The sequence below is a fragment of the Talpa europaea genome (genome assembly GCF_964194135.1).
Source record: "Talpa europaea genome assembly, chromosome: 12".
Lineage (NCBI taxonomy): Eukaryota > Metazoa > Chordata > Mammalia > Eulipotyphla > Talpidae > Talpa > Talpa europaea.
In genome coordinates this window covers 48,620,881-48,641,533 of record NC_140079.1, presented here as the reverse complement: position 1 = coordinate 48,641,533, position 20,653 = coordinate 48,620,881, and the positions used below count along the sequence as shown (strand labels likewise).

Below are 20,653 nucleotides of genomic sequence, written 5' to 3'. Positions count from 1 at the left end.
GTACAGAGGGCTGCCATGGCAAATGCAGACTTGGGATGAGGAGTAAGTACAACCAAGAAGGCTGGCAGGAGACCAGAGCTACCAATGAAGGAAGTGGGCAAACGTGGTCCCACTGGAGGAGCGCCTCTGCACCGAGTGTCTGAGACAAAGGCAGAAAGCAACCCTTAGAATTAGGAAGGCGTGCCCAATTCAAGAAGCTCTCCCCATTCCAGAATCACTTCTACAAATATCCTAGTTACCATCAGTTCTCAGGTTAGTCCTACCACCTTGCTAATGTCACCAATAGGCCCTTGTGTACTGCGTACCAGCTATCTCGACATGCACATGCTTCTGGGATATTCCATAGACTCTTGGGCCTAAGGGTTGCTCCCTGGGACACTCACTCAATACTGCACTCTCCTTTCCCTAAGAGCAGGGTTTCCCTCAGAGACATATTCTATGTGTCTGTACACAGAGACATGGCCTGTGCCCCAAAGTCAAAGACACATATACCCAGAGGTAATAGATGCTAGGAGTGCCTGTTCCCTTCCCTAGGCCCCCTGGGCTCTGGGCCCACCTGCCTCAGCCCTCTGGTGATCCCTCCCCTCCCTTGACTACCTCCTTGGCATCCATTACTGCTTCTCCCAGCCATGTAACTTGACACCCTGTTGGCTGGATGTCAAGAAAAAAAGGCCTGGAGCCTGCTTTGTGGGGGCCTGAAGTCAGAACACATTCTGCTTCTCGGCCACAGAGGCCACGGAGGTGAGCAGCTGGGATGAAATTTTTGAAGCCCAGCCATCCTTACTGGAGACTTCGGATCAACGATTGCTCTAGAACTATACTAGGACATGCCCTACCACAGCCACAGTGGAACATGGCGAGATGGGGTGGGGGGTGGAGAAGGCACAGGACGGACAAGACATGCAAGACCCTTCCCCACTCTAGATCCTCCAAAGCAGATAACTAGGTGACCAGATCCAGGGTGCAGAGGCCAGCCTCAATAGTGCCTGCTCCAAGAATTATCAGTAAGGCAAGAAGGGCCCATTCTGTACAGCTGGGGCTCCTTCTAGGAACACAGGAGTGTTCCCTAATAGGAAGGCCCAGAAGACCTCACTACAGCTGCGAACAGCGACAGGCCACTTTCAGTGAGTGCAGACGGGACCAACGGCTGGACCAGTAGCCAGCACAGCCACACAGACCCCAACACCACACAGCAGCTTGGTGGTGAGAAGCCTGCAGGACTGGCACCCGCCAAAGAAGTCACTGCAACAGGAGCCTGTGAGCAGCTGATGCATACAGTCAGATCCAACACCAGCAGGAAAGCTAAGTTAACTAGGCAGGCTCTGCTCAGAAACACAGAGGAGGTACTTCGTCTTTCATTTTTAGAAGTTAACCTTTCAGCGATGTAGGCTTCTGTGCAATCTTCCCAACTGCTTGATCAATACCCCAGTCCTCCAGTGGGGGAATGGTCTGAAGAAGGGTCTTCTTCCCAGAGGCCCCACCCTGTGGCCTGTGTGCAAGTAACTGGGCCAAGCCGCTGGACCAGGGAAAAGAAAGGCTGCCATGTACACACACACTACACTGGGATCCAGGTCCCCCCTTTCTGGGCACCTGTAGCTTACAGAACACTAGATGGCACCCCCAGAAAGGAGGCATAGGTGAGAGAGGACATCTCACAGTCTGTCAGCTTTGACAGTCTAACTCAGGTTATCAAGTATGATTTTTGAAACGGTTAAAGGTGGAATTGTTTTTACTTGAAGGACTCTGGGGGTGCCAGCAGCTGAGGCCCCAAGGTTAAAAAGAGGTGACAGTGGGGCCCCCCGGTGGCGCAATGGGTTGAGCGCAGTGCTATGAAGCTGTTTGCAGCCTCTGCAGTGCAGGTTCGATTCCCGGCTGGCCAGGGAGGTGACCCCACATGGCACAGCAGACCTCTCGTCTCGCCCGTTGCTACCCTCAGCAGTGTCTTCGGTCCATCTGCCTGTTCTGCTCCCCGCTGTGTCTCTGGTGAATCCTCTCACCCTCCCATGCCTCTGGCCTGTACCCCAGTTCTTATATAAATAAAAATAAATAAATAAATCTTTTAAAAAAGTGACAGTGTGAGGAAACTCAGAACACTATGGAGTTCAGAACACTGCCAACAAGCCAGGTGGGGCTACAGAGCTCCAGAATCCAAGCTCCCAAAAGACTAAGCCATGAAAGTAAAAGAAAAAGGGGAGGGGAGGGGGAAGGAGGGAGAGGGAGGGAGAGGGAAGGAGAGAGAGAAGCTTACAACCTGACTGCCAGCTACTGTACCAACGCTAGCACTGTCCCCACCTTCCTCTGTCATAGCACCCCCATGAAGAGCACTGCAAGGACCCAGGAACTGGCAGCAGCATGGAGGAACATCATATCCGACACACCAAGAAGCACACATCTAGGCTGCTGCCCTCTCATCTACTCCCAGTAAGAGGAACGTTACCTTGTGCAGGAAAACTATGCAGCTTCCAACCTGCAGTGACACGAACTTTCCTAATGAACAGGAGAGCACTCTCTTCACCAAACATATGCTTCAGACTGCTGGATCCTCCCTACCTTACGCTGGCAAGTCCCCTACCCCACCAGCCCTGCCCCAGGTGCTCTGAGCAGTGGCCGACGAACTGTGCCCAGGTGGCTATGAGGACCCAAGGAGTCTGGCCCAGTCACCAAACATTAACCAGTCTTGATTTTTTCATTTGCAGTGGAACCTGCTCATTCTAAGGGGGTGTCCTGAGGTATAAAAGGGCACAAACAGCAGCCCTCATCCCTAAAGAATCCTCCCTACATGCAGGCAGCCCAATCACCTTTTCTGCTGTAATTGATTCATCCGGCCACCCGCCCTGAAATAAGAGCTCTCTGGAGGGGGACAAGGGATGAGGGAATCTTTCCTTTCACTATCTGACCCCAGTAGACCATTAATGACCATGTACACGAGACATGAGAACAGCGTCCTGACAGGCATCCTTTGCTGCTGCCCCTACCTACAGGCCGGCCCGTAGGCGCTCTTTTCATCACACTGGCTTTCCTGCAGCAGTGGCTTTCCCAGCCTAGCCCCTGGTACCCTTTCAGGGCTCCACTGGGTCATAAGAACACTGAGACAACATCTGTCTTCTCACCAAGTAGGGACAGTGGTTCTAAGCCACGCCAGTACTCATCTGACATCACAATATGGTGTCATATTGTGGACAACAACTTGGATAAAGTATAATCTATTGAATTCATTAAACCTCAATCCCTGAATATGTCACTTTTTAACATGTGGTGTCAAGAGAAAGCACTCCTGCTGCACACAAAGGAGGTTGACTTCCTGAAGAAAACACAAGTGAGGTCTGCACGGCTGAACTGAACGACTGACAGACAGATGATACACTAGATGATACACTGTAGTCATTCAAATTTTGTGTCTGGCAGACATCTTCCCCCAAATGGTGAAAGCAGTACCTACTGCTTCAAGGAAAATCATCTACAGTCTTTGTCTCTTACAATCAAGTCAGAAGTAACAAGAAGCAAAATTTAAGTTTGGAAAATTTGTGTTCAGCACTATGACCACACCAGCTTCCCCAAAGATCACACAGTCACTAATCTGATTTGTTACAGTGAATAATGAAATACGACAGTATTTGAAAAGTTGCTGTAACTCAGTCAACTAGCATTTAAAAAAAAAAAAAAGATTTATTTATTTATGCATACAAGAGCTGGGGTGTAGGCTAGAGGCATGGGGGCGGCGAGGGGAGGGTACCAAGGAGAGACTGCCACTTTACATAGAGACAAAAAAAGGACTGTTCTGTCCAAAGTGCGACAGACAGCTGGGTTTTAATATAACTCTGAGCAGGAGAAGTTTCCTGATGAAGTCTGAGTCTACAGTTAAACTGTTAGGAAAAGGTCATTTATTATTTTGCTGCTGCATTAAAGGAAGAAATTACCCAAAAAGACCAACCATTCCCTGTGCCTCCTCTGGACTCTGTAGCAAGGTATCACAACACTGAACACAGAAGCAGGTAGGAGAATCCAGCTGTCTACTTATTAAACCAAGTATTAAAGAGATTTACAAAATAGTTAATTTCTATTAAAAGTTGTTATTTAAACTACCGTGTCATGGGTTTATTATTGTCATTTTAAATAAACAAATAATATTTTCAAATTTTCTAACAGTAAGTAAATGTTAAGGTATTTTCCATACAACCAAACATCTTTTGAGGTTGCAAAATGGAAAAGAAGCTGCACCAGGGCTTTGGCAAAGTGGTTTTTTTTTTTTTTTTTTTTTTTTTGTCACAAGCAAAGATGACTGTCTGAGCTGTGGCTTCTGAGTGGAGTCAACGCATCAAAGCCCACATGGCCTTCTCTTGCTGCCAAAATTGTGTTTTAAAAAGTGAGACATACTAAAATTTAATAGGACTTACTCTCAGATATGCCATCATCTCCCTATTCAATCATAAACCAACCAAATCTGGGAGCCCTGTTCTTGTTGCCTTTAAAACAGCCCACACAGGGACTCCCTGGTGATACAAGAGGTTAAGTCTCAGCACTATGAAGTTATCGGCAGCCATTACAGCACCCACGAGTTCCATCCCCAACCAGGCAGCTAACCCACATGGCACTGACCTCTCCTGTTTCACCTGCTGCTCCCCTCCGCAGTGTATTTCAGTCAATGCACGAGCTCTGCTCCCAACTCTTGTTGCTGGCGAATCCTCTCTCACACACACACCCCCCACACACACACACACACCGCTGCCCTACACCCCAGCTCTTGTATGCATAAATAAAAAAAAAATCTTTTTTTTAAAGATCTACTCATGTATACAAGAACTGGGCTACAGGCCTGATATGCAGGAGGGTGAGAGGATTCACTAGAGACACAGCAGAGAACAGAACAGGCAGACTGGGCCTCCGCAGGTGGCGCAGGTGGTTAAGCGCCACGCTGTGAAGCTGTCCGCAGCCTCTTCAGTGCAGGTTCAATCCAGGCCAGCCGGTGAGGGTCCCACATGGCGCAGCAGACCTCTCCTTTCTCGCCCGCCGCTCCCCTCAGCAGTGTATTTCGTCAGTCTGCCTGTTCTGTTCCCCACTCTGCATCCCCCACCTCCTGTAGGACCTCCCACAGGGCCTGCATCACAACATTCAGATCTCCTTGCCCACAGGGAACTCAATGCCTCCAGAGGCAGCTGACCTGGCCTGGACAGGACTGTCATCTCCCTCTTCCCACTAGGGTCTTGCATCCACCCATCCTCCTCTCCATTACTCTTTTTTTTTTTTTTTAATAGAGGCATGTTTTTATTTATTTGTTTGTTTGTTTGGTTTATACATGCACTGGTTTATACAAGCACTGGGTACAGTCAGAAGCGCAGGAGGGTGAGAGAATTCACCAGAGCCAGAGCGGGGAGCAGAGCAGGCAGAAGGACCGAAGTACACTGCTGAGGGGAGCAGCGGGCGGCAGGAGAGGTCTGCGCGCCATGTGGGACCCTCCTCTGGTGGCCGGGGAGCAGCCGGGGATCGAACCGGCGCTGCAGAGGCTGCGGGTAGCTTCGCAACCCAGCGCTCAACCGCTGCGCCACCAGGGAGGCCCTCCATTACTCTTATTATCCACGAGTCCCCAGCTTTTCTCACCTGCACAGTGACAGGCCTCACAGAACCACACCGGAAGTCCAAGGCTCAACAAAGGCCAGCCCTACTTAAGATGAAATGGGCGGCCAGGGGGAAGGAGGGGCTGGCCAAACCCCCACATGCTTTCCCAACACCTGCTGCCCCTGGACTCAGATTATAACCCAGGAAACCTTCTGCCCCCAGCCCTGCTCTCCCTTCCTTCCAGCACCTTCACTCACTGAGAAAATGCTCCTCCCAGTTAACTCCTGCTTGCCTCACCTGAGCTACGTCCTGCCCTTGGGAGGTCCCTCCCATACACCCCTCATTGGCATTCAAAGACAAAAGTAGTGTTTATGAGGTACAGCAAAGGACCCACAGGTCAGCATCTGCCCCCTAGGTCAGTCACATGTCCTGGTATAACTGCTTTTGATGTTGCAAGAGAAAAAGCCACATATGTTGAAAGCTTCTAAGCTGCAGGACAAAGTAGTCAGAAACCCACTTCAGGAATGCCCAGCATGGCAAAGGCACAGGTACAGGCTGAGGAGCTGCCAGCATGTGACAAAGCTCTAGCAAGAGTACAGCTGAGAAGCATCAAATTGCCCCGCAGAATGACACCAAACAACTTCAAAGTAAGGAAATCATCTGTTCAACGTGCAAATCTGTGAGGAGGACCCTCATATTGGGGGCCAGTGCACACAGGTACTTGCCTCAATAGCTACAATGGCCTTATGTCCCTTTCAAGGGCCATCACAGTCAAATCCCCAGAAGGTTCCCACTATGCAAGAGACCACTGGATCCACGGCCAAAGGAGGGTGGGTGCCATGACAGATACAGGAGGTGGCAAAGGAGCAGTCCTTACCTGTCACTAGGCTGACACACATTATGCCCTGTGTGAGCTCGATTACTCTAGGTGTCAGGAACATAGCCCAGAATCTGTCACCCAGAAATACCCTCAAATGATCTAATGATTTTTAGAAATGAGGTGAGCCCCTCAAATTTCAATTATTTCAAATGTGGGATTAGATATGGTTCAGAATCAAGGTAGGTGGGAAATACAGAATTTGGACGGGGAGCCTACAGGGGAAGAGGCAAGGCCAAGAATGATGAGACACAAAGAGGCCCAGATGTTTAGAAGGCACAACTGATATAGGGAAGGGACATGGAGCTAGGGACCCATTTCCAAAGGACATACCTCTTTTGTGCACAGAGAACAGTGAAAAACTCAAGCAGGCTCCTTCTAGGCAGAGCTGAGGGAGCCTCCCTGGGACTGTGGCCTCTCCTGGAAGCCACCAGCACAAACAGAAAAAGCAAGTGGAAGACAGCAAGCAGACCTCACAGGAGTGGGGAGGCTGAACTCCAGAGAGCCTCCCAATGTGGAGCTCCCAGACCCAGAGAGATGGTGACCATGCAAAAGGAAAACAGGCTCTAGATTTGACACTTTCAATGTTGTCCTATGTCAGGGAACCAAGAGAGGGACCACACCACACCCACAACCTAGCTTATTCCTAACCAGCTCAATATACATTCCAGCAGATAGCAGGCTAACAGGTCAGGCATAGCTGCTGGGGCAGTCCTGAGAACAGGGTGGGGGCTCAGGTCTGCACATAGGTGGCAAGGACCCCCACAAAGGCAGAAATTACCTTTTCATTGCCAAGGTGTTACAGAAAGGTGATAGAAAAGTAGGCCAGGACTGGCCCCAAGCTCTCTAAAGGCCCAGTAGCTGAGGTTGTAAAGACCAAGTGAGAGTGAAACAACTGGAGCTCCGCACACCTTCGGGAATAGAATGGCCCCAACACTCTGTGGAAAAAGTCTGTTAGTTTCTTAAACAACTGAACACATACCAATCCAGTGACTCTGCAAATTGACTCCTGGGTATTTATTAACGAGAGAAACGACAATCAGAGGACACATGAAGACTTCTACAGGAACAAGCACAGCAGGCCCAGACCAGACCTCACCTAATGTCTACCCAGCAGTCACTCAGCAAATGCTGACACAGCACAGGTGAAACTCCCCCCCACCCCCACCTCCCTCCAAAGCACAAGAAGTGAGAAGCCAGATCACTACGCATGCCACATGACTTCGTTTCCAGGAGTCTGAGAAGAGGCAAGGCTAGTCAGGAGTGTATGGCTAGTCAAGAATGTATGCCAAGTCAGGGAATGCTTGGAGCTTTGCAGGGTGATGAAAAGTTCTGTATCCTGACAAGACTTTGGACTACACAGTGGACCTGATGTGGAAAACCCAGAAGAGGCTCACGCGACACATACCAGCAACCCTGTTTGCGTTATTTTTCCCCTCCCAAAATGCCTAACAAGGACTCATCTAAGAGCTATGGAGTTACCTTGGACAAATGACGCATACCCTTTTCTGGCCCTCGCCCCCACCTTTAGAGTGTAACCAGGCCATTCACATGGCCCCCAATACAGATGGCAGGCAGTTACAAGAGTATGTTGCTTTCAGAGAAGTTTTCAATTTTGAAGACTATGGGCACATATGTAGGCATGGTCAATATGGTCACACATACCACACTCACCATGCCCCACCTCAGGATCAGAGACGGGATTGTAAATTCCCTGGGTGAGGGTAGTGACTGGTTTCTACAGGATGTTGTTTCATCCTACTGCTCTTGGTGGATGCCAAAGTTCCAAAAGAATGGAGAGTGAGTGTGCCACCAAGAATATCAGCTTCAAAAAAGGTGCCCCACTTTGTAGACAATGCATTTTACAGTCTTTAAAGCTTAACCAGGAAGATAGAAAGATGGAAAGAAGTCCATATGAGAACATATCACTCCGGGCCTCCCCGGTGGCACAGCGGTTGAGCGCTGGGTTGCGAAGCTGCCCGCAGCCTCTGCAGGGCCGGTTCGATCCCTGGCTGCTCCCTGGCCACCGGAGGAGGGTCCCACATGGCGCGCAGACCTCTCCTGCCGCCCGCTGCTCCCCTCAGCAGTGTACTTTGGTCCTTCTGCCTGCTCTGCTCCCCGCTCTGGCTCTGGCGAATTCTCTCACCCTCCTGCGCTTCTGACTGTACCCAGTGCATGTATAAACAAAAAACAAACAAACAAATAAATAAATATGCCTCTATTAAAAAAAAAAAAAGAACATATCACTCCCATGCCATAGGGCATGGCAAGAACCTGAGCAAAGTTCAATCCCACAGCAAAGGAGACTCAAAACACAAAGGGAATAAAGGGAGATGCATAGCTGCTCATAGACCACAAACCCCAAAGAAGCCAGCAACAGGCAGCCCCTAATAACCTGGGCAGCCAGACTGTGTTTCCTGCCAGTTTAGGTGAGGAAGTAGAGATGATCAGCTTAGTATCCATCAATCCCATCCCCTGTGGGCCATATCTCGCAAGGCGGCATCTTTTCCCCCAACACTTGTGCATGTCCCTTCACAACACAATGCCCCAGAAAGTGGCTGAGAAAATCAGATCCTGTCCTGTCATCTCTGTCCTCAAGGACAGTGCCTGTTACAGAGCAGGGTTGGCCACGGCCCGCCAACAATCTGGCCAGGAATGTTAACTCTGAAAAAGACACACTTGAACATGATTTCAGTGAAACCCACACTCCACATTCCTATGGCTTGGGCCACAGGAACCAAGCCTCTACCTTTCAGGTGCAGGACCTCTGCAGAGGAGCTCATGGCTTTCTACTCAAGAGGAAAGAAATGAAAATACCAAGCTGCTCTCACCTGTCCAGATGAGTTCTGAAGATCAACAATTTATGACAGATATTCTCCTCTATAGGGAAGTACAGGAGCAGAATCTACTTATCACAGAAACAAAACAACTTTGAAGGCAACTTGCTCCACCTGCCCCAGCTCAAGCTCTAGCCTCACCAATGGTCCACTTGGGGGTGAAGCGGAGGCAGTAAATGTCCATGACCTTTGGATTGGCCTCACAGTAGATTCTTGTTTATATGTGAGCACATTTTTGGATGTTAGAACAGAAACCAAACTATTTTAACCTCCATTTATTTTTAACTTGTATATTGTTGTACACGGTACCTGAATGTTTGTTACCTCCATATTTACCACAAAATCCACCCCTTGTTAAGAAGTCCATGGAGTTTTCACAAATTTAGAGTTGTGCAACCACAAGTTTAGAACACCTCCACCACCCCTTGTGTCTATCTGTCCCCATTGCTCCACCACCTCCCCGCCCAATCAATCACTCTCTCTCTCAAGAAGTCTGCTTTCTTGAACTCTTCCTATAGATGAAATTATATGATAAAAAGTTTCTGAGTTTGGTGCCCCCTTGGTATGCAACGTTTGAGGTCCATCCATATTGCACCTGCTTTGACATCTCCTTTTGATAACTGAGCAGTAAATTACTCTAAGGATAAGGACAGTGTGCTTTCTTTATCTATGGATATCTGGATTGTTTCCCCCTTTTTTGGCTATTATGAATCATGCGGCTTTGGAAAACCACGTAGCTGTCCTTGTGTGGACATATGTTTTCATCTCACTGGGGTACATTTGCTAGATTGCTGAGTCAGATGGTAAATTATCTCTACCTTTCTAAGAAACTGACAAACTTGATTATGGCATTTTACAGTGCCACCAAAATACAAGGACTCCAGTTTCTCCACATTCTCACCAACACTTGCTATTATCTTTTTCATACAGTTGTCCTTAAGACTTGATTGACAGCCTAACACAGGGCCTACCTTGGAGAGTGTTGCACATGCACGAGATGAGTGATATGGTGACCTGGTGGGGTGCTCTACAGAGACAACAGTTCTGCCAAACGGGTTGCCAGTGTAGCTATGTCTTCTAGAACATTTTCTTTTGTGTTGCTCTACCAATTATTAAGAGCTTAATATTGAAATCTCTAATAATAAATTATGACTCAATCTTACCAGTTTATGCCTTATGTATACTGGGGTTCTGTTTTGAGTTGTGTGTTTACTGTTTTATTTTGCTGGTGTATTGTTGGAATGCCTCTCTCTGGCTCTAGTAAAGTGTATTTTATTTGAGCTAATATAGTCAATCCAATTTTTATATCTTTTCCCATCTTTTTGTCCACATAAGGGGTGTCTGTTATACACAATACATAATTAAGCATTGAAAAGATCTTGCTTTTTCTACCCCATCTGATAATCTCTGCTTTTTGACTGGGATTTATGTTAAACCATTCACATTAATACAATTATTAATATGATTGGATTTACATTTATCATTTTGTTATATGTTCTCTACACAACTTCCTCTTGCTCCCCTCCCCCCATCCTCACTGACTGCCTTCTTTTGTATTAAATATTTTTTAGAAAACCTCTAAGTTCTCCTGTTTTTTTTGTTTTTTGGTAGGACCCTCACTGGTGGCCGGGGATCGAACTGGCGCTGCAGAGGCTGCAGGCAGCCTCGCAACCCAGCACTCAACCGCTGCGCCACCAGGGGAGGCCCTCTAAATTCTCCTGTTGATTGGTTGTTGTTTTTTTCCTATAAAGCTAATATTTTAATTGTTGCTCTAGGGGTTACAATCATCACCTTAATTTATCACAGTCTACTTCAGATTAATACTAACTTGATCTAGTATTAATCCAACCCAGTTTCACTTCATTCTTCCTCTTTTTTGCCATCACTGTCACATATATCCTTATCTAGATATGCTACAAATACAACAGATAATGCCATGCCTTTGGTCAATTTCCAGAGATCTGAAACAGCTGTATTTATCAATTCTGCCCCATATTAAGTTACACTTAACACTTTATATAATGTCGTATGTTTTAAGTAAAAAGAAATAAAAGATTCAATGTCTTTTCCATGTAACCCTCATATGTACCATTAACAACACCTTTTATCTCCTCCTTATAGTTACCAGCACATTATTCCCTTTCAGCCAGAAGAACTAGCAGATTTACCAGCAATGGATTCTCTGTCTCTGTATACCTAAAAATGTCTTTTTCTTCATTTCTGAAAGATAGTGTCATTGGACATAGAATTCTAGGTTGTTTTCTTCTTTGAGGACTATTTCTGGTTTCCTGTCTTAAGTAGAAGTGGCATGACAGATCTCCAACGTTTGGAGATCTTTTCTCTTGCTGCTTTCAAGGTTCTTTTTTTTTTTTTTTTTTTTTTGACTTTCAACAGTGACCTATCCCAGTACCCATGATGTAATTATGCTTCTTGACAAGGTTTAGTTGGTTTCTTGGATGAGCTTCTCAACATGCTTTTGGCCATTATTTCTTTAGGTAGTTCTGCTATTGTGCCATGCCCACCCTGATTGCAACTGTTAGCTATAGAGTCAACACCCCTCCCTACCTGCCTGTCTCTAACAAGGCCACAAACACCACTACAAACTCAGCAAGTCCTTCTGATCCCAGAGAAGCTGTTGGTCTTGGCAGTCTGCAGGTGCCAAGCAGGTTCTCCTCACCAGTGGAGTGATGAGAGGATATGGGAGGAGCTACAGGCCAAATCATTCTCATTGTTTTCACTAAGGCATTAATATTTCACAAATGAGCACGGGGCTACTTTTGCTTCATGACTGTAGTTACAAGGAGCTATGTGCCATTTGTGGAAATCCATCAGTGACACACATTGTATACCACATTGGGTGTTCTATACCTCTATTAGAAGAGAGAATGATATCCTCTCAGCACAAGAATTTCAAACAGCATGCTCACGTCACAAGACCCAATGAGCCTAAAACCACAGCACTCCAGCCAGACTCAACTGTAATATAGTAAGTTGTGTTTTCATCTGCTCCGAAGGGAATCCACACTAACCTAGAAGTTCACAAAGTAACCACCATACATGGTAGGGGAGATTCCCCAAGATGTCAAGCCAGGAGCTGTCAATGGCTATTCTACCACAGAAACTGCCAGCCATTCATTCCAGAACAGATTGTAGTTTGAGGATAACTCTGTCCAAACTGCACCTCTCCAATGAGCCAGACAGAAAATTCTATGTAAGAACCCATGGAGACACCAGCTAAACAGACAACATTTAGGGCCTCCCCTGGTGGCGCGGCGGTTGAGCCTCTGCAGCGCCGGTTCGTTACCTGGCCGCTGGCGAGGGTCCCACAAAAAGAAAAACAAACAAACAAACAAAAAAACAGACAACATTTAATTCTGAGTGGAGCTAAAGACCGAAGGTCAGTTGTCATCAGTGTTTCCTCCTGTACCAGGACTGACACACATCTGTCACCACCCATTTACAAATGAAGACTGACTAAGGTCAGTCAGGGATGTGCATGACCCCCACTGCCTGCTAGACTCCAAAACTGGCTCTGCTCTCACACCATTTCACACATGCCCTGGGTGCTTGGGTCAATCTCTGTCCCTTGTCTTTATGTGTCACAGGAACATCATGCCCATCAACTTCAAAAAAAGGATATGGCCTCATCTAAGTGACCTTGGGTTGGATGCCAATGGACACAGGCACAAAGTCTAGTGCCTAAAGGGTCCAGAGGCCAAAGGTAGTTCCAGGCTTTGGAAACAGAAAGATGTGGGTCTGAGGTATAGCTCTGAGCTCCTTCAACATTTATCTTCTCCCTCACAATTCACTGGCCTGCCCCGCAAGGGAGCATGGTGATTACAGACAAAATGTACCCCAGGAATCCAGGAGAACAAGCAAAGTTGAGCTCCCCAAAGAAGGCTACCTTCTTACTTGAGAGGCTCTGAGGATATGAGTCAAGGGAGGGAAACGTGACTGAACTTTTAATTTTATTTCTGACACTTTAAGGAAGGCTCTGGCTTCAGAGCAGGGACTACAGAAACCAGAGCTAGACAGAAAAGGCCCTTTGTGTTAGCAGGAACGTGAAGCACATCCCCCTGGTAAGATAATTCCCCAATAGCAAGAGGTTAAATTTTCCCACTTATCTTAAGAAGTAAGAGTTTTAAAAGCTGAGAAACACCTGGTCAGATGATCTTTGCAGTTCCTAGGATCCCAACAGTCAAGACTGTACAGAGGCCTCTGTGAATTAGCTAAAACTCACGGGAAGACAGGGAACCCCCACTGTCCCCAGATCTGCACCTGCTGCATCCCACTCTCACCCCAAAGAAACATGGGGGATCTGCAGGAAAGGGGGAACAGCGAAGGGAGATGAGGGACAAACCAGAGAAACTATGGGCTAGTTAACGCGCCCACATAGGGCACTGGGCTCACAGGACAGCTGAGTATGGACATTCTCAAAGAGCAAGGACCTCACCAGAGCTCCAAGAGGGTGCCAGTGACACCCTCTTTAAGGGAGAAAAAAAGATTTTGAGATGGAATATGGAATCTTACCTCTCAAGCTTTTTCCTTAAGAATCTCACAATAACTGAGTATCCAGAAAGTTACTCTTGAAGTAACAACTATCAATGAGAGCCACAGAGCAGTCACAGAAGACCCAAATAGAACACTACTTGCGGTGTGCTGCCTGTGAGGGGCACTGGCACCTGACTCTGCCCCCAATAATGTGACATAGGCAGGTTTAGGACCCCTGGCCTCTGTGCCTCAGACTTAAAAGCAGGGAGGCACAAGCAAACAACCACCTCAAGTTTTCCCACAAACCAAAAGCACCAAGTTGCACAGACAGCAGTTGAGTTTAGTGAAGAGAACAGAATGCTTCTCCCCTGTGATAACCCCCCCTCATTTCGCCCCTGTCACTGATGTCCAGGTATAGGATGGCACAGTTGCTGGGAGGAGGGTAAATGCTATCTCCGTGACAACCCACCAAAAGCTGCTTCCTACAGGCCAGAACCAGCCTTTCCCCACTACCCCCCACAATGCCTCACACTCACCTGTGGGAGGTGCGCATGTCCACGGGCCCGTCACTTGTCTGCCCTTCACTTCTACCCGCAGCCACAGACTCTGGCCCCCTTAGCAGTCCTTGGGATGGGCCTGCACCAGGCTCGGGTGTCACTCTTGTGTCTCCATCAGTGTTTAAATCTGAAGTCAACAATCCTCTTTCCATCTTTATTTTCTTGCTCTCCGCATCATCCTCTGCTGGATCCCGGTCAAGCACTCGTTTCTGACTTCGTGTCCGGCATGCTTCTTCGGTCATTCTGAACTTGGAGGGAAGAAAACACTACATTTAAATTTGGCAAAGTGAAGTTGCTACCTATTTAGAAACTGCTTTGTGTCAGCGTAAAGTGTTTTCCTTGCCACATGACAATGGCTAAACCAGGTATTCCTCTGCCCTGAGGAAGGCTGGGCAGGAAGCAGGGGTGTTTGGGAAGCAAAGATTTGTGCAACCCCAATTCAGGGCCAAGGTCCTGAATGGGAACAATGCAAGGTGGCTGCTTATCAGAAAGAAGGGGAACTCTCTGCACTGCAGACTCCAGAGTAAATAGGGAAACCCCTGCATCTGAACCTGCCGCTATGGGACTCTGAGCACTTGCTAGAGGTGTCTGGAGAGGGGAAGGGGAACCATGCTGGGCAGGAACAGGGTCACAAGCAGCCCAGTCCTGCTCTAACTGTCTCAGACTGACCCTTTTCTCCCGTTCCCTATAGGGCCTCCTCACTGCCTGCTCACCTCAGGGAGTGAGCAGTGGGGGTCACATTTAACCCTCTGGATGCCAGTGAAGTCAAATGAGTGGGATGAGGCCTGGCCCAGTACTGTGCCCAAGTCCTGTACCTGCAGTACACACATATCTTGATTTAAAAGAAAGAAAGAAGAGGAAAAACAGCTGAGTCAGTTTTTGATGCCATGACATCACTGGGCTCCACATGACCCTTCCCAGGATTCAGTCTGAGAGACAAAGCACTTTCCAGAAAACCAGTCTGAACCGGTTCCAGACAACAAGCTGAAGTGCTGTTAACCCTCACAGAGACAGGAGGGACAGCAGGGATGTCTGTCTGTAGGAGGCGGCTGGCATTCCACGACAGAGTCTGGGACACAGGCCTGCTCTTAAAGGGGCCTCAACGTCACAACAGCAAGACACCGAGACTGTGAGAGGAGGGTCTAAAACATCACTAAGTTCATCAAGGACATAACAGAATTCAGAGGCCAGACTGGGAAAATCCCTGCAAGTGCTACACGTGTCCCTATGCGGGACTTCCACCTATGCAGGTACCTCTAAGTACCTGATTCTTATTTATGTATACTCCAAACTCAAGGTCACCAGCTTCTATCAAGATCCACAAAGAGCATCCAGTGCCTCATTTCCTCACCTGGAGGCCTGTCCTCAATGTAGCCCACCTTCTAGAGGCAGGGAGTACTTGAGGCAGGGTTACCATACATGGGGGGTACTCCTGAGCTCACTCTCTGCAGCCTTCCCAATGGAGATGACTTCACTTGGGTGCAAGAGAGAGGATCACGAGCCCTGGACCCATCCCTGGAAGGAAAATGACAGCTACTCCATGCTCTGGCACCCAGACATTGCTCATACAGGTGGCCCAAAAGGTCACTGAATAAATTGGTCTTCCAAAGTTCCTGTCATACTGAAGTGCCCACCATTATCTCGAAGGGCAAAGCCAGGCTCACCTTCAGTCTCTACCCCTCCTGGCAGATTCCCTCACCCCACACCCTCCCATCCTCACTCTCACCCACATCTCCCACCCTACACCACCTCCCAAGTGGAGAGTATGTCCTCATTGCCCTGTCTCTCTTCGCCTTAAGATCTCTGGTTTCTGTCCATTCTCTGACATGACCATACATCCTGGCCAACTCTGTCCAGTCTCCCCATGAGGTTGCAGATAAGACTGCCCCCCCTTCCTCCCTATCAAAGGGAAGGGTCATCTCTCCTGCCACAGGAAGGAACATCTGAGTGATTCAGTGGCAGACTTAGACTGTAGGTTCATATAAACAAGCCCATGACAGGGAGGAACCTGTCTGGTGGCAAGATGAGGAGAGAATGACCTTAGCAAAGAGGGCCACACTGTAGTCAAAGGGAATTCGTCCCCTAAAGGTGAAGCTCCTGAACTGCTGGTGACCCCAGGGAGGGGTCCCAAGTGGATAGAAGAATGCACTCGAACCCACATTGCTGTACTTCCTCAACCCTACACTCAGGTCCCCATATTTCCCCTCTAATGTCTCTGCTCCAGAGCAAAGCATAGGCCCCAGGCTCCATTCCACAAGTTCATCTAAACCCAGGCACCAAAATGTGCATCAAATAAAGGGGACCGAACCGAAATTACAGTGTGCCAGGAACTAGGCCAGCCAGATGGCTGTGTGTTTCACTTTTAGTGGCTTGTATAGGATTAGCAGTTATGAGAGGCCAGAGCAGAGCCTCAGTTGTCCACAAGGCAGTCCACTCCAGCCCTGCGAGGGCCCAGGAGACATCTACATGTTCTGTGTGCACAGCAGGAAGCTCATCCTGAAACCCAGACTGGAACTCTGCCAACCCAGCTCAGAACAACTGGCTTCACCCACAGAGGCAGGTCACCCTGGGGGACCTGCCTTACTTCTCCCCACCATGTGAAGGAAAGCACAACTGAAGGGTAAATAGCATGGGGGCAGGCACTGAGTGCTAAGACTTCTCACTCAGTGAAACCTTCTCTGGCGGCTGGCTGCTGGCACCCAGTATGGCCTGCTAATGGCCAATCCCCTGTCGTGGGGCCTGTGAGCTTAGGAAGGGAGAAGCTGGCAGGAGGAGGGGAAGTATACCCCCAGTATATGGGGCAGAAACCTGGACCACCCTTAAGGCACAAAACCAGGAAACCCAGCCTGGAAGATGGAGTATTACTAGGACTTCTGCAGAAAGTACTGAAGAGGTGCATCAGGAAACTAAAAGCAGGTAAAGAAGCTGAATGACCCCAATGAGCACATTAAGATCCACTTCAAAATTTTTGGCAAGAGGGGGTTGGCACACAAGGGGACTGCAGCCTGACAGCAGTGGCTACACAGCCAGCAGGCCCTCTCACACAGCTGGATATTGTGGTCCCCGTGGCAGTAGCTATTGGGATGGGGGAGGTACATGATTGCCTGCATCACAGGCAATGGGACACCAAGTTCTGGGCAGAATCCTGAAACAAGGACTTGTGTTAGAGGCAAGTTTCAATCACCTCTACCGAAAGTTACTTTACTTTAGTAAAACTATGTTAACCAACTGGTCTGAGAACCTCAGGTAGAAAACTTGTTCTAAAACAACTCCAAAAGAGTAAACCACGCTGTAGCAAGAACCAGAATTTTTAAACAGGCCTCAAAACCAATAAATAGGGAGCTCCTGGCACAAGTCAGGGACACCAGGTCAGTAAACTTCCCGACTTTAGGGGAAAAAAAAAAGAGTAGGGGCCTCCCTGGTGGTACAGGGGTTAAAGTCAGCGCTATCTAGTCATCGGCAGCCACTCCCCAGCCAGGAAGATACCCACATGGTACGGCAGACCTCTCCTGTCATGCCTGCTGCTCCCCTCAGCAGTGTATTCCAGTAGATCCACCTGTTCTGCTCCCAACTCTGTCTCTGACGAATCCTCTCACCCCCATCACACCTCTGGCCTATACCCCAGTTCTTGTATGCATAAATAAAACTTTAAAAAAAAAAAAAAGGAGTAAACAGGTACAAGCCATAGAGCTTAAGCATGAGATATTCACACCTACACTCCTGTACTAGGAAATTATCTATACCACACAATACTGACTGCTAGTAATACTCCTGTTTCATGCTAAGGAAGTGATGTTTAGTGACACACACTTAGAGAAGAGACAAAAGTCAATGTTCTGAAAAGTGGACTTGGGTGCTTTCTTCACTAACAATTCCAAGTCTCCACTACATGCCACAGCTGTTGAGGTTGGGGACTTTGACATGGAGCAGACCCACAGCTAAGGCAGGAGTTAAACGATAGTGTTGCCAGGTGATGCCTGGGGACTGAAGTACAGAACTGGAACACAGTCCTAAAAGAGGCAGGATCTGAGCCCAAACAAGAAAATGAAGCAGGCAGGAAGTAGGAAGAAGGGTACTGAGTGAGTGGGGTGCGGTTGGGGTGGGGGACCTGAGACATTGTTCTAAATGGGATTAGGAATGGGAAGAGACTGGGCATGGGGGGGGGGCAGGGGGTTTGGTTTGGTCAAGGGCTTCTACGGCAGCTGGGTGGACAGGGGGCAAAGCAGTGGGAGACTGCTCCAGAAGGAGCTAACACCAAAAGTTTGTGTGTGTGTGTGTGTGTGTGTGTGTGTTTGTTTTTATCTAGTGTTGTTTTTTTTTATTCCCTTATTGCAATCTAGGGTCAAGGGCAATTGGATGGGGCGGGGGCTATCTAAGGATTCAAAGATTTAGGAGATTAAATACACATATATAGGGCCTCCCCAGGTGGCGCAGCGGGTTGAGTGCAACGCAGTGAAGCTGTCCGCAGCCTCTGCAGCATGGGTTCAATTCCCGGCTAGCCAGGGAGATTCCCACATGGTGAGACAGACCTCTCCTGTTGCGCCTGCTTGCTCCCCTCAGCAGTATCTTCAGTCTGTCTGCCTGTTCTGCTCCCTGCTCTCTATCTGGTGAATCCTCTCACCCTCCCATGCCTCTGGCCTGTACCCCAGTTCTTGTATAAAAATAAATAAATCTTTAAAGCAATGTGTGTGTGTGTATGTGTGTATGTGTGTGTGTGTGTATATATATATATATATATATATATATATATATATATATATATATATATATATATCCCTAGCTCTTCAGGGGTATGCATAGCTTCGTTACCAGGCAACAATTGGTCAGCAGATGCTCTCAAACCCTTTGCGTCCATGAGATGTCCAAGTTTTGTCAATGGATCTGTATTTGTAACACCAAAAGTTTTAAGTTGTTTTATTTTTATTTAAAGATTTATTTATTTATCTACAAGAGTTAGGGTACAAGCCAGAGGTGCAGGGGGTGGGAGGACTCACAGAGACAGAGTGGGGAACAGAACAGGCAGATTGACCCAAGTACACTGCTGAGAGGCGCAGCAGGTGAGTCAGGAGAGGTCTGCCGCACCATGTGGTTAGCTCCCTCACGAGCCAGGGATCAAACCGGTGCTGATCAAACCTGCGCTGCAGAGGCTGCAGATAACTCCACAGCGCCGTGCTTAACCCCCCTGCGCCACCAGGAGGCCCTTAAGTTGAGTTTTAAACATCAAAATCTCACTGAAGCAAATACAGGGATGCAATTTAACTTGAGAAATAGAAAGATGATCCCAACAGCCAGTCTCTACCACCACTCGGACACGGCAACAACAAAGGCCATTCTTGCTGATTGGGTGGGGGAGCTGGCCATACTCTCTCTCAGTTTCTCCATCCACTGCTCACGGATACACTATGTGAAGAGAAACGCAGTGATGTCAGAAACAACTTGAATGTGAAAATCAAGTTGTAGAATAGTCTACCACTTGGTGGTTTAAAATGCTTATAATCTGCAGGAAAAAAACTGCTCCAAATTTACTAAATTGAAACTAAAAGTCACTTTCAGTATTAAACACTTTTGAATTAAATTATTTCTCTAAATAGTGACTATGTATCAGTTTTGTGCTCAAAAAGCAAATAAAGGGAAGAAGGAAAACAATATATAACAACACTATCTGCTGGAGCTGAGGGCTGTAAGGATAAATGTCATGAAGAGGACATGAAGCAGTTCCTCCAACAGGCATAGTCAGTCTTCTGGACTTCCAAGGGTTGAGGGGGGCACTACTATCTCCTTCCTACTATTAACTGGTAAATATCTACCTCAGTATCACTTATGACTGCAGCCCTGGAGCTCTGGGCAGTAAACCTAAACCCACGGCATCAGTCTATAGCCTATACCCTGCCTGGGCCACCAGCTATTCCAAATGACCTACAGTGACCACCAGGCCATGGAGTCATAAGTGCTCACTCTGGCAGGATCCACATTCCACAGACACACCACTACACCACTCACTGGTGCTAAGCTCTTGCCTGGCAGCAACTTCTCTTCCCATTTGTTTTAATTTTCGTTGGGCAGCACCCAGTGTGGTTCAGCATGTGCTGCTGCCTTAAACCCCCCATCTATAAATTAGCCTCATAAAGTGTGCAATAACTGGGGTTGCCCTACAGGACAAAACAAAGCAAACAAAGTGCTTTCATTACAAACTCCTACTCCTGGCATTCTGGAAGGAGTGTGCTGAGAGGGAGTCTCACAGACTGAGGCTGAGGAAGGAACAGGAACAAGGAGACAATCCTGGTAGGGAGGACTGACCGATATCATCATGGGCCCAGTCACTGAGCAGGGAGGGTCTT

At 47.9% G+C, this 20,653-nt stretch overlaps 1 protein-coding gene across 6 annotated transcripts in view; it reads right to left on the bottom strand.

The window, feature by feature from the left end:
* Positions 1–14,557, bottom strand: part of GATAD2A (GATA zinc finger domain containing 2A) — a gene marked incomplete at both ends in the record, with an annotated part of 27,822 nt that extends 13,265 nt beyond the window's left edge. For all 6 annotated transcript variants that reach the window (XM_084251126.1, XM_084251129.1, XM_084251127.1 and 3 more), the window contains one exon: positions 14,295–14,557. In XM_084251126.1, coding sequence (XP_084107252.1) covers positions 14,295–14,557 — 263 coding nt within the window. The remainder of the gene's footprint in view (positions 1–14,294) is intronic.
* Positions 14,558–20,653: the final 6,096 nt, after the last annotated feature.